At 37.6% G+C, this 13,251-nt stretch overlaps 1 protein-coding gene across 4 annotated transcripts in view; it reads left to right on the top strand.

Annotated features, from left to right (window-relative positions):
- Positions 1-214: 214 nt before the first annotated feature.
- The window catches only part of TMPRSS11A (transmembrane serine protease 11A), a 68,750-nt gene continuing 55,713 nt past the window's right edge, over positions 215-13,251 (top strand). For 3 of the 4 annotated variants that reach the window (XM_082726373.1, XM_082726374.1, XM_082726372.1), the window contains exon 1: positions 215-480. In XM_082726373.1, coding sequence (XP_082582499.1) covers positions 470-480 — 11 coding nt within the window. In that variant the 5' untranslated portion in view covers positions 215-469. The remainder of the gene's footprint in view (positions 481-13,251) is intronic. The other variant, XM_082726375.1, reaches the window with a different exon arrangement.

Below are 13,251 nucleotides of genomic sequence, written 5' to 3' on the forward strand. Positions count from 1 at the left end.
ACTGTTGTTCAACAAAAAATTAAAACTATTTCTTGAATTATATTATGACTCTAGGTTTCAAGGCTACCTGGTTGTTTTTATTAAGAGTTTTTACATGAAGGTTTCTTTAAGGTATTTGTATATTTACCAATAATCTTCTTTAAACTCTTAATCCTAGTGCATTCCTAAGGTATTTCTCACTCAAATCCTTGCAACCAGTTTCTTTTCCTGTAACAAAATTAGTCAATACCAAAAAATATGTTGCTTTCTTGTTGCGACTATGCTATCTCTGGGCTGTTTTCTTCAAGCCATTCTATGGGTTGAGGCTTCTCTGTTCAGACTTGTCTAACTAGTTTCATTTCAACTATTTGTAATTTGTTTTAATATCTTTCAGCCACAGACCTCTAATACGTCTAGGATGGCATGCAGTTGATTAGAAAGTCAAGCCCAGGGGCTTCAGACCTTCACGATCGTGTTCGTCCTCCTGCAGATGATGTATCGGTAAGTTCAGTTTTGTTTAGCAAATGGCTGTTTGCTCTACTTTCTGTCAGTGGCTGGATTCTCAGTAGGTCAGAGCATTGCCTGTGAAGTGTCCTGAACATATTCAATCTGATGGATCTTGTGAGATTTCAGCAGTTGCATTAATTAAACTCTGTAGTTGAAATCATTATTTTTGTTTTAAAAATCCTTCCTACCATTATTTCATGTTGCCAAGTTCAACAGCTGGGAATTTTAGAAGTTACTGAAAGACTGTATTACCTTATGCTCTGATTAATTCTGGTTTGGGGATGTTGGGGAAGGTGTTCATTACTTTTAAGGAAAGTCTTCTTTAAAGAATCTCACTGAACTTAGCTTCTATAGAGTTTCTCTTTTGCTACTTTTCTTCATGCCTTATAGTCAGTCCTGGGAACTAATGTGGATTGGAAGGTCCATAATTGCAGAGACACCTGCCTTCCTCATAGAAATCCCAGGACTCTATACATTTTTGTTAAACAAATGAATGAGTACAAAAATGTAAATGCATAGCATAATATTTTGCTAGAAAAAATGACTATTAAAAATGAATATTGAGGGCGCCTGGGTGGCTCAGTGGGTTAAAGCCTCTGCCTTCGGCTCAGGTCATGATCCCAGGGTCCTGGGATCGAGCCCCGCATCGGGCTCTCTGCTCAGCAGGGACCTGCTTCCCCCCTCTCTCTCTGCCTGCCTCTCTGCCTACTTGTGATCTCTGTCTGTCAAATGAATAAATAAAATCTTTTAAAAAAATGAATTTTGAAAGTCATTGAATTAAAAAATGCATATTTCATGCTTATGGAAGTCATGATATTGTAAAGCCGTAGTTCCCCCAAATTATTCTTTTAAAAATATCAAGGTCTCATGATTATAGATACAGAAAGTCCTCTTTTCTAATGAATATTTATGTGTTTATAGAAATGTTTTCAGTTTGCGATCTGTGGGTGGCTCAGTAAGTTAAGCATCTGCCTTCTGCTTGGGTAATGACCCCACGGTGCTGGGATGGAGTCTTGTATTGGTTCCCTGCTCGTCGGGGAGCCCGCTTTCTCCCCCTGCTTGTTCTCTCGCTCTCTTTCTCTGATAAATAAATGTTTTGATCTTATCTGAAAAAGAAATGTTTTCAGTTTAAGGGAAACAATTTGAGGAGTAATATTGGGGGTCAGTGCTATTGTTCAGGGTATCCATGACACTTGGTAAAGAAACACTCAAGTGGGAAACCCTGAAGGTATATGGTTTCTTTAGGGTAACTTCAGAGGACACTCGTCCAGGATTTGCAGGAGATAGCAGGTCACACTAACAGGAAGGCTTCAGGATCGGAAAACAGCAAATGTTTAATAATTACTATGACACCCTCCGTTTTACCTACAGTATTTCTACAACGTATTTTACCGCCGCGCTCACCACTTTTCTCTACTAAAAAGAAATACAGTGTGTAAGCCTTCTCAAAATGTATTTGATTCATGTCTTCACTGTTTCTGCTACATTGAACCTCGGATCTCTTCTCTGTGAGTTTCAGCACCATCTCTACATTGCAGCGATAGTCCTTAGTGTTCAGACTTTGCTGTCAATAGCTGTTTGCATTTGCTTTTAGCAGTATACATGCCGCTACCCTTTCCTATAAGTTAATTAATTGGATGATTTATTCTCTTAAAATCTCAATTATTTCCCATATAAGAGATAAAATACCAAAGGACCTCATCTGAGATTACTATCCTATTCCCAGAGGTCTGGCATCATTCTCTTCCTACATGTCATTTTTTTCAGCATTGTTTATCAATAAATGCAAAAATTGGGTTCCTCTTCTTTATTATCATCCTCTAGAGAAGAAGATAGTCCTGGGAAAACCTTTAAAAATATTGATAATTTAAATTTTAATTTCATTTTGAAAACTCATTTCAATCAACTTGTTAATTTGCCAAGTTTATTCTCTAATTTATTCAAAAAACTCTATCTTCAGGGTTAAAACCAAATTAACAAATAGCTCCATGTTACTTTCTGATCATTCAATTTTATATAAATGATCAACTAAACTTTATTATTTGGCTCATTTTCAACAAACTCATAGTGCCATAGATATGCTACATATTAGCTTCTTTAATTCTTACAACAATCCTACGATTAGGTGCCATTATTATCTCCACTGTATAGATGAAAATATAACTGGCCCTACATCCCAGCTGAGGAGTGAGAGAGTAAGGATTTGTGGCAGTCCAGATCCAGAATCTGAGCTTAACTATTAGGATATCCTGCTTTTCCCTCTTTTTAATAATTCCCAAGAGAAATAACTTTTTGTTCTTAATGTAAAAAACTGAGTAAAAGATTCATAGTGCTAAGAAAGATTCACTCCATAAGGCTTTGTACATAATCAATAAATTGAAATATATATTCATATCATTGAGAGTTAAAGGCTACTTATAGCATCTTCTTTGTTCTGCTTTTCCTCCTTTCCAATTGCGTGGCATAGCAGGAATAATGTACTTGTAGCTAAAGTAGGCAGGCTGGCAGATATGCTTATAGAGTACTTGGAAACCCAGATGTTAGGAGTTTATGATCAGATAAGCATATGAATCCTTAGTGGGTGGTGGCTAATTTTTAATTATTATAATAGCATCTGTCATTTATTATCTATTTACAAAATGTGAATCGTTTTCCATATATTATCTCACCAATTATTTACAATCCTCATATGAGGATTATATATATAATATATCACATATATTTATGTATATATAACATGTAATATATGATATTTTAACATATATATTTAATATATATTATATATTAAAATAAGGTAATAGTTATTACCCTATTTTAAAGAAAAAGAAAGTTGCCCCAAATCATGGTTACTGACTTTAAACTGAAGCTATCCACACCATCCTATCCCCAATACATTCACAGTTGGGCCTGTGAAACATCTTGAGCACTGACAACAGACTGAGCCGCTGGGGGTATGAAAGTGAGCAATGTTTGAATGGCATACTACTAAAGGCTTTCACGCTCATTATCATCGCGTTCTGGTTACAAATGGGACAGAGGGCCTTGATGTCAAAGTCATCAGGTCTTCCCTTCCCTTAGCTCCACTACCTGTGTGGCTTTGCCTCTCTAATTTCCTCATGACTGAGCTGGGGAAAAGGTGTTAAGGCCCACTCCAAAAAGCTGCAACGACTATCAAAGCAGATAACTACCATGAGCCCTCTTGACCGGAGTAGGAACTTGATGTGTGCTAGAGTACTTCATTTACTCACTTTATTTCCTCACATCTCTGGGTAGTATTTACTATCACCACTTGGCAAGCAGAAAAACTGAAATTCAGAGAGGTTTCATAAACTTCTCAAGATGCATGTCAAAGAATTAGAAGCAGGGACTAAACCCAAAATCTTCTAACCCTAAATGGTAGAGCATATCCATAATACCAGGATGCTTGGAGAGGATTTGTACAAGCAGGAGAAGACTTAAAGCAATTTTTTTTTTCATTTTTGTCAAAGGAAAATTCCCTGTGTTTTCCTTTACTGAACTACTAAACTCCTTACCTATGCCCCTGCCACACTCACAACACTTCTGACACCAGCGAGGTGGGGTTTTTCTCCAAGAAACTCTCTAATTCAATTCTGGCATTAATGGAGTTAGCACAGACCCCACAGGTTAAGGGCTCAGTCCCATAAGACTACCGCTGCCCCCACTGCAGACAGAAATCACAAACCCAGGTTGTTTTAACCTGAGTACCTGACAACTGGATATAAATTGGAGCTCTCCACAATCCCCTCCTCTGGTTTGATTTATATGCCAGGATATCTCACAGAACTCAAGAAAATAGTTTACCTACTAGATTACCAGTTTATTCTAAAGGCTATTAAAGGATATGTATAAGCAGCCAAATAATGAGGTCCAGAAGGGTCCCCAGTGCAGAAGATTTTGTCCGTGTAGAACTGGGTTTCACCACCCTCCCAGCACATATTAACCCAGAAGCTCTCCAAACCCCGTACTACTGGACTTTTTATAGAGGCTTCATCACATAGGCAGGATCAATTATTACCTCAATCTTCAGACCCTCTCTCCTTTCCAGAGAGGATTATGGCAGGTGGAAGGCTTTTTTTTTTTTTAAGTTATTTAAATTCTTATTAGTTAACATATGCTGTAATACTAGTTTTCGGAGTGGAATTTAGTGATTCGTCACTTATATATAACACCCAGCACTCAACACAAGTTCCCTCCTTAATACCCAATCACCCACTTAACCCATCCCCCATCCACCTCCCTCCATCAGCACTCAGTTTGTTCTCTGTAGTTAAGAGTTGCTTATGGTTTACCTTCGTTTTTGTTTTTTTTTTTACCCTCCTTCCACTATGTTCACCTGTTTTGTTTCTTAAATTCCACATGAGTTAAATCAAACGATATTTGTCTTTCTCTGACTTATTTCACTTAGCATAATACACTCTAGCTCCATCCACCTTGTTATAAATGACAAGATGTCATTCCTTTTGATGGCTGAGTAATATTCCATTGTGTATATATACCACATTGTCTTTATCGATTCATCGGTCAATGTACACTTGGGGTCTTTCCATAGTTTGGCTATTGTTGATAATGCTGCTATAAACATCAGGGTGCATGTACCCCTTTGAATCAGTATTTTTGTACCTTTTGGATAAATACCCAATAGTGCAATTGCTAGGTGGTAAAGTAGCTCTGTTTTTAACTTTCTGAGGAAACCCCAAACTGTTTTCCAGAGTGGCTGCACCAGTTGTCATTGCCATCAGCAGTATAATTCAGTTCCTCTTTCTCCGCATCGTCACCAACACCTGTTATTGCCTGTGTTGCTCATTTTAGCCATTCTGACTGGTGTGAGGTGATATCTCATGTAGTTTTGATTTGTATTTCCCTGATGATGAGCAATGTTGAGCATCTTTTCATGTGTCTGTTAGCCATCTGTATTCAGAAAAATGTCAGAAAAAATGTCTATTCATGTCTTCTGCCCATTTCTTAACTAGATATTGGTTTGGGAGCATTTAGTTTGATAAGTTCTTTACAGATTTTAGATACTAGCCCTTTACCTGATTAAGACATTTGCAGGTATCTTTTCCCATTCTGTAGGTTGCCTTTTAGTCTTGTTGACTGTTTCCTTCACTGTGCAAAAGCTTTTTGTCTAGGTGAAGTCCCAATAGTTGATATTTGCTTTTGTCTCCCTTGCCTCTGGAGATGTGTCTAGTAACAAAGTGGTATGGCTAAGGTCAAAGAAGTTCCTGCCTCTGTTCTCCTCTAGTATTTTGTTAGATTCCTATCTTACATTTAGGTCTTCAATACATTTTGAATTTATTTTTGTGTATGGTGTAAGAGAGTGGCCCACTTTTATTCTTCTGCATGTGACTGTCCAATTTTCCCAACACTGTTTTTTGAAGAGACTCAAAAAAATTTTTCCACTGGATAGTCTTTCTTGCTTTGACAAAGAAAGTTACCATACTGTTGTGGGTCCATTTATGACTTCTCTATTCTGTGTCTGTGTCTAGGTTCTCTATTGATCTCTGTGTCCATTTTTGTGCCAGTACCATACTGTCTTGATAACTGCAGCTTTGTAATACAGCTTGAAGTCCAGAATTGTGATACTTCCAACTTTTGTTTTCCTTATCCACATTACTTTGGCTATTGTGGTTCCATATAAATTTTAAAGTTGTTTGTTCCAACTCTGTGAAAAATGCTAGTGTTATTTTGATAGGGATTGCACTGAATGTGTAAATTGCTTTGGCTAATCCCTATTTGATAGGGATTGCACTGAATGTGTAATTGCTTAGACATTTTAACAATATTTTTCTTCTAATCCATGAGCATGGAATGTTTTTCCATTTCTTTGTGTGTCATTTTTAATTTCTTTCATAAATGTTCCATAGTTTTCAAATCCAGATCTTTTACCTCTTTGGTTAGATTTATTCCCAGGTCTCTTACGAGTTTTGTTGCAATTGTAAATATGTGATCAAGTCCTTGATTTCTTGTCTGATGATTCATTACTGGTGTATAGAAATGCAATAGATTTATCTACATGGATTTTGTATCCTGCAACTTTGCTGAATTTGCTAGCAATTTTTTTGGTGGAGTCGTTGGGCTTTCTACATAGAATATCATGTCATCTGCAAATAGTGAAAGTTTGACTTTTTCCTTGCCAATTTGGATGCCTTTTATTTTTTTGTTGTCTGATTGCTGTGGCTAGGACTTCCACTACTATGTTAAATAATAATGGTGAGAGAGGACATCCCTGCCTTATTCCTGACCACAGAAGCAAAGCTCTAAGTTTTTCCCCATTGAGAATGATATCAGCTGTGGGTCTTTCATGTCTGGCCTTTCTCATGTTGAGGTATATTCCATCTACCCCTTCTTTGTTGAGGGTTTTTATCAAGAATGGATGCTGTATTTTGTCAAATGATTTTTCTGCATCTATTGAGAGGATCATGTAATTCTTATTCTTTCTTTTATTAATGTCATGTTTCACATTGATTTATTTGCAAAGATTGAACAACACTTGCAGCCCAGAAATAACTTCTACTTGATCACAGTGAATAATTCTTTTAATGTACTGTTGGATTAGATTTGCTAGTATCTTGTTAAGAACACTCACATCCATGTTCATCAGGGATGTTGGTCTGTAATTCTCCTTTTTAATGGAGTCTTTGTCTGGCTTTGGAATCAAGGTAATGCTGGCCTCATAAAATGACTTTTCCTTCCATTTCTGTTTTTTCAAACAACTTGAAAAGAATAGGTATTAATTCTTCTTTAAGTGTCTGTAGAATTCCCCTGGGAAGCCATCTGTCCCTGACTTTTGTTTGTTGGGAGATTGATACTGATCCAATTTCTTTGCTGGTTAGGGGTCTATTCAAATTTTCTATTTCTTCCTGTTTCAGTTTTGGGAGTTTGTATGTTTATATGAACTTACCCATTTCTTCCAGATCACCCAATTAGATGGCATGTAATTTTTCATAATATCTTCTTACAGATTGTTTATATTTCTGTGGTGTTTGTTGTGTTCTCTCCTCTTCCATTCATGATTTTATTTATTGGGTCCTTCCTCTTTTTCTTTTTGATAAGTCTGGCTAGGGTTTGTCAATTTTATTAATTCTTTCAAAGAACCACCTTTAATTGATCTGCTCTGTGTTTTTCTTTCTATATGATTTATCTCTGCTCTAATCTTTATCATTTCCCTTCTGTTAGATTTAGGCTTTATTTGCTGTTTCTTTTCTAGCTCCTTTAGGTGTAAGGTTAGGTTATGTATTAGAGACTCTTCTTGCTTCTTGAGGTAGATCTATATTGTTATATACTTCCCTCTTATGACTGCTTTTGCTGCATCCAAAAGAGTTTGGACTTTGTGATTTCATTTTCATTTGCTTCCATGTATTTTTTTTTTATAACTTATTTAATTTCCTGGTGAACCCCATTCATTCTTCAGTAGGAAGAATGAATTCTTCCTACTAGGAAGAGGTTCTACTGGTAGGAAGAGGTTCTTTAACCTCTATATATTTGTGGCCTTTCCAAATGTTCTCTTGTGGTTGACTTTAAGTTTCAAAGCATTGTAGTCTGAAAATATATTTGGTATGAGCTCAATCTTTTTTCTATCTTCGAAGCCTGTATGTGATCTATCCTGGAGAATAGTCCATGTGCACTCAAAAAGAATGTTTATTCTGCTGTGTTAGGATGAAATGTTCTTAATATACCTGTTAAGCCCATTTGGTCCAGTGTGTCATTCAAAGCCATTGGTTTTCTGTTGATTTCCTTCTTACGTGATTTGTCCATTGGTTTAAATGGGGTACTAAAATCCCCTACAAAGAATTTCTTTATGTTTATTATTAATTGATTTAAAAATTTGGGTGCTCCCAAGTGGGGGCATAAATATTTGACAATTCTTAGATCTTTGTTCATGTTGCATAGACTCTGTTATTATGATACAATGCTCTTCATCTCTTCTTATAGTCTTCGGTTTAAAAATCTAGTTTGTCTGATATAAGTGTGGCTACTCTATTTTCTTTTGATAGCCATTAGCATGATAAATCATTCTCCATCCCCTTACTTTCAAAGTTTTTAGGTCTAAAATGAGTCTCTAGTAGGAAGCATATTGGTGGGTCTTGTTTTTGTGTGTGTGTGTGTGTTTTTTTTAATTCTTTCTGATACACTATGTCTTGATTGGAGCATTTAGTCCATTTACATTCAGATAGATATGAATTTAGTGCCATTATATTACTTGTAAAGTTAGTGTTTCTGGAGAGTTCTCTGTTCCTTTCTAGTCTTTGTTGCTTTCAGTCTTTATTTCCACTCAGAGTCCCCTTTAATATTTCTTGCAGGGCTAGTTTAGTAGTCACAAACTCTTTTGGTTTCTGTTTGTCTGGGAAACTCTTTTATCTCTCCTATTCTGAATGACAGCCTTCCTGAGTAAGTATTCTGGCTGCATATTTTTCCTATTCATCACATTGAATAGATCAAGACATTCTTCTCCCTGCTTAGTTTCTGTGGATAGATCTGCTGCTAACCTTATTTGTCTTCCCTTTTAGGTTGGGAATTTCTTTTCCCTTTCTGCTTTCAGGATTCTTCCTTTATCTCTGTATTTTTCAAATTGTACTATGATGTGTCTTGGTGTCGGCCTTTTATTGATTTTAATAGGAGTTCTCTGTATCTTCTGATTTGGTTTTCTCTTTCCTTCCCCTGATTAATGAAGTTTTCAGCTATTATTTGCTCAAGTAAACCTTCTGTCCCTTTTTCCCTCTCTACTTCTGGGATCCTATGATACACATGTTATTACACTTTATGGAGTCCCTGGGTTCCCTAAATCTGTCTTCATGATCCAGTATTTTCCTTTCCCTCTTCTTTTCAGCTTCATTGTTTTCCATAATTTTATTTTCTATATCAGTTATTTGTTCCCCTGTTTCTTTCATCATTGTGGTTATTACATCCGGTTGGCTTTGCATCTCAGTTAAACCACTTTTTATTTCAGCCTGACTAATTTTTAGGTCTTTTATCTCTGTGGTAAGGGACTCCTGGTGTCTTCTGTGATTTTCTCTTATGATTGTTGTTTTCAATCCTGGTTCAGGCATATTACTTTTACCTGCATTGATTAGCACACTGGCTATGAACTCTTCTTGTTCTTTCTTTTGGGATGAATTCCTCTACCATGGCATTTTTTCTAGGTCTGTGTCTTCTGTATGTCAGGAAACCTTATGTTTCCTGCTCCTGAGAGTAATGACTATATTAAGAGGAGGTCATATACTGTCCAGAGAGCCTGGAGTGTCAGGAGGTGTTTCTGGTATATGCTGGGTGCACTCTGCCCTTGTGTTTTGCTGCTCTTTCCCTCAGGTAAGGCCTCTGCAGAGTTTCTCTTTCTGCTTGAGGAGTGTTTGGACCTTGTCCACTGTGGCAAGTTTTAACTAGGTGTGTTTTGGTCTGCTTATTAAAAGAGGCTAGATCCTATTTCCCCGAGAGCTGAAGCTTTGCAGCACTCTATAGACAGTAGTCTTGGTGGTTGTGGGAGGAGGAGGGCTTTGATGTGCCGGCCTTTTGGGGAAGGGGCCTGTGGCGATATGACACTCAGGCACACTTGTCCTAGCTCAGATTGTAGGGGCATTGGGTTTGGTGTAAGTAGCTCAAGCCTCCACTGTGGGTGCTATGATGTTCACTGAAGTCTTTCCATGTTGATGGGTGGGGGGAAATGGCATCAACCTTCTCTCTAATACCCAGAATGGGGAGTTTGTGCCTGCTACTGTGCAGGAAGTCTTCACTGAAGAATGAACAATCTCCCCTTTGGTGTCCCCAGAAACCCTCAGATCCTTACTTTCACCCTGTTTGTGTCTGAGCTCTCTGCCCAGCTGGCAGCCCAATGCTCCTGCGTTGTCTCTCAAGCGCACCAGCTGGGTTTCAAAACTCCAAATTCAATGGACACATTGTGGCAGGGACCTGAACTGATCCTCTGGGGAAGGGTGTTGCTTTACTGTGGCTGGTGTTGGTTTGTCCCAGAAGGGCAATCACAAGAACGTGCAGGGGTTTAGAATTTATGGTGAAATGCAGCAAAAAGCCAGTGTCCAGATTAGCTGCCCTCAGCAGGCATCTCTGCTCATATGCTAATGAACAGGGAAGCTCAGTGGTGACTGTCAGCTCTTTTGTCCCTTGAAAAGCAGTGCCACCTCTCCCAAATGCACTCTAAGAGGTGACTATCTCTTCCGTTGCCACCCAGGAGATCCTCAGAGCATGCTGTCTGCTCACAGGCCTCTCCTCTCCTTCTCCACAGAAGCAGATGCCCACCCAACTCCACTCAGTGAAGGCCTGGACTTCGAACACTTCAGTTTGAGCTCCACTGCTTGTAAAAACTTGCAATAATTAACCCTTCTTGTTTTCCCAGTCAGTGGTTTGGGGGAATTGTTTTATGCAATGCCCTGTGCTCTGTTCTCCCCACGCTTTTCTCTCTCTCATCTCTCCCTGATCAGGATTCCCTCCTCTCCACAAGACCAGTGATTCTTTTCTCCCCCAAATCACATCTCTGCACCTTCTGCCTTCCATGACGTGGCCTCTGTTCTCCCTCCAGCTACAGCTTGTTCTCTCAGTCCTCAGATTGATTTCCTGGGTGTTCAAAATGATGTGATATTTATCTAGTTGTGTTTGAGGGACAATGCAAGTATAACGTTTTCCTACTACTCCACATCTTAACTCCTCTCCCTTGTTTCTTTTTTTATTCTCCTAATAAGCATTCCATGAACATCACAGTGGTATAAATACATCTAGAGCTATGTTTCTAAACTGCTCTGTGGTACATCAGAATCACACAAGATATCAGTAGATGTGTTTTTTTTAAGGACATTTGAAAATCTTTTATTTCAGTCCAATTTGATAACTAGCATTCAAGTATTTACTAAGAGTCAGCTGATGTATGAGGCACTGGAGTTGTATCAGTGAACAGAATAGAATACATACAAATCCAAGATAGAAATTCTTCTCACCTTTACCTCCATTTAAAACCAGATTCTGAGACTTCTAGAAGGGAGGATCCTCTCTTATTTAACCCATTTTTTCCAAACCTACTTAACTATGGGAGACTCCCTTTTTCCCACTCCCTGGGAACATTTCTGAAGAAATGTCCAATGCTATAGAAGACTTTTTCACTATCTTCAAGATCTTACACACTTTAGAGTAAAAGGATATCTGTACACATAATAGCTCAATCAATAAAACATGCAGGGAATTTGTGGTAGCATAAAAAAAAGTGTCAAATTAAATCAAAACTTCACAGTTTATAGGTAACCCCAAATATGGTCAACATTCCATCAATCCCTTCTTTCTTTTTCCCCACCTCCAAATAATCTCTGCTTACTGTTATAGGAGGCTTCTGGGTAAGGGAAACAAGGGAATCCTAACTTTTTTAAAGTTATCAGAATCTAAAGCCAGTAGAAAGGAAAAGGATGTGAAAGCAAAAATAAATTTAACCCTTACCTGCAATGAAGATGGGTGACCGGTAGATCAAATAAACTCTACTTTCACTTCATAAGACTCTTCATTTGCCTTTTATGCTACTTGAAATACCACCCATTATTCATTTGAATTTATAGGAAGCCTATTCTGAAAAATATAAAAATCCATCTCAAAAAGAAATTTTATAATGCAGAGAAAAATGGGCCTTTGAATCACAGAGGCCAATTGGGTTTTAGTTCTGCATACTAGCTATGTGAATTGAGCAAGTTATTTACTAGAAAAATGAAGATAAATAATTCTACTGACAAGAGTGTGTGGAAGATGAAGTGTGACAATATGCCAATATCTCCCACAAAGTCAGCACTTTCTACATAGCAGCTCTTGTTACCATTTTAGTATTAAATGGTCATTCCAAAACAGTCACTGCAGAAGACAGTTTGGAGGTTCCTCAAAAAGTTAAAAATGGAAGCAGCCTGTGATCCAAAAAGTTAAAAATAGAAGCATCCATAATTACACTATGGGTTATTTACCCAGAAAATATAAAAATTCAAAAGGATACATGCACCTCATATTTTATTTCAACATCATTTATAATAGATAAATTATGGAAACAAGCCAAGTGTCCATCAACAGATGAATGGATTAAAGAAGAGGTGGTATGTGTGTGTGTATGTGTATAATGGTTTATTATGGGGGCGCCTGGGTGGCTCAGTGGGTTAAGCCGCTGCCTTCGGCTCAGGTCATGATCTCAGGGTCCTGGGATCGAGTCCCGCATCGGGCTCTCTGCTTGGCAGGGAGCCTGCTTCCCTCTCTCTCTCTGCCTGCCTCTCCATCTACTTGTGATTTCTCTCTGTCAAATAAATAAATAAAATCTTTAAAAAAAATAAAAATTAAAAAATGGTTTATTATGTTGGAATATATATATATTATATGTATAAACATATATATGTATTATTATATATGTTCCATATATACTATTATATGATGAGATATTACTCAGCCATAAAAAATAAAGAAATTTTGCCATTAGCAATGACATGGATGGAGCTACAGAGAATAATGCTAAGCAAAATAAGTCAGAGAAAGACGAATACCATATGATTTCACTCATATGTGGAATTTAAGAAACAAAACAAAAAAAGGGAAGAAAGAGAGAGAGAGAGAGACAAACCAAGAAACAGACTATTAACTGTAGAGAACAAAGGTGCTCACCAGAAGGGAGGTGGGTGAGGAGATGAGTGAAATAGGTGAAGGGGTTTAAGAAGAGTATGCTTATCAGGGTGAGCACGGAGTAATGTACAGAAGTGCTGAATCACTGTATTGTACACTTGAAAC

This window comes from Mustela nivalis (genome assembly GCF_964662115.1).
Source record: "Mustela nivalis genome assembly, chromosome: 4".
Classification (NCBI taxonomy): domain Eukaryota; kingdom Metazoa; phylum Chordata; class Mammalia; order Carnivora; family Mustelidae; genus Mustela; species Mustela nivalis.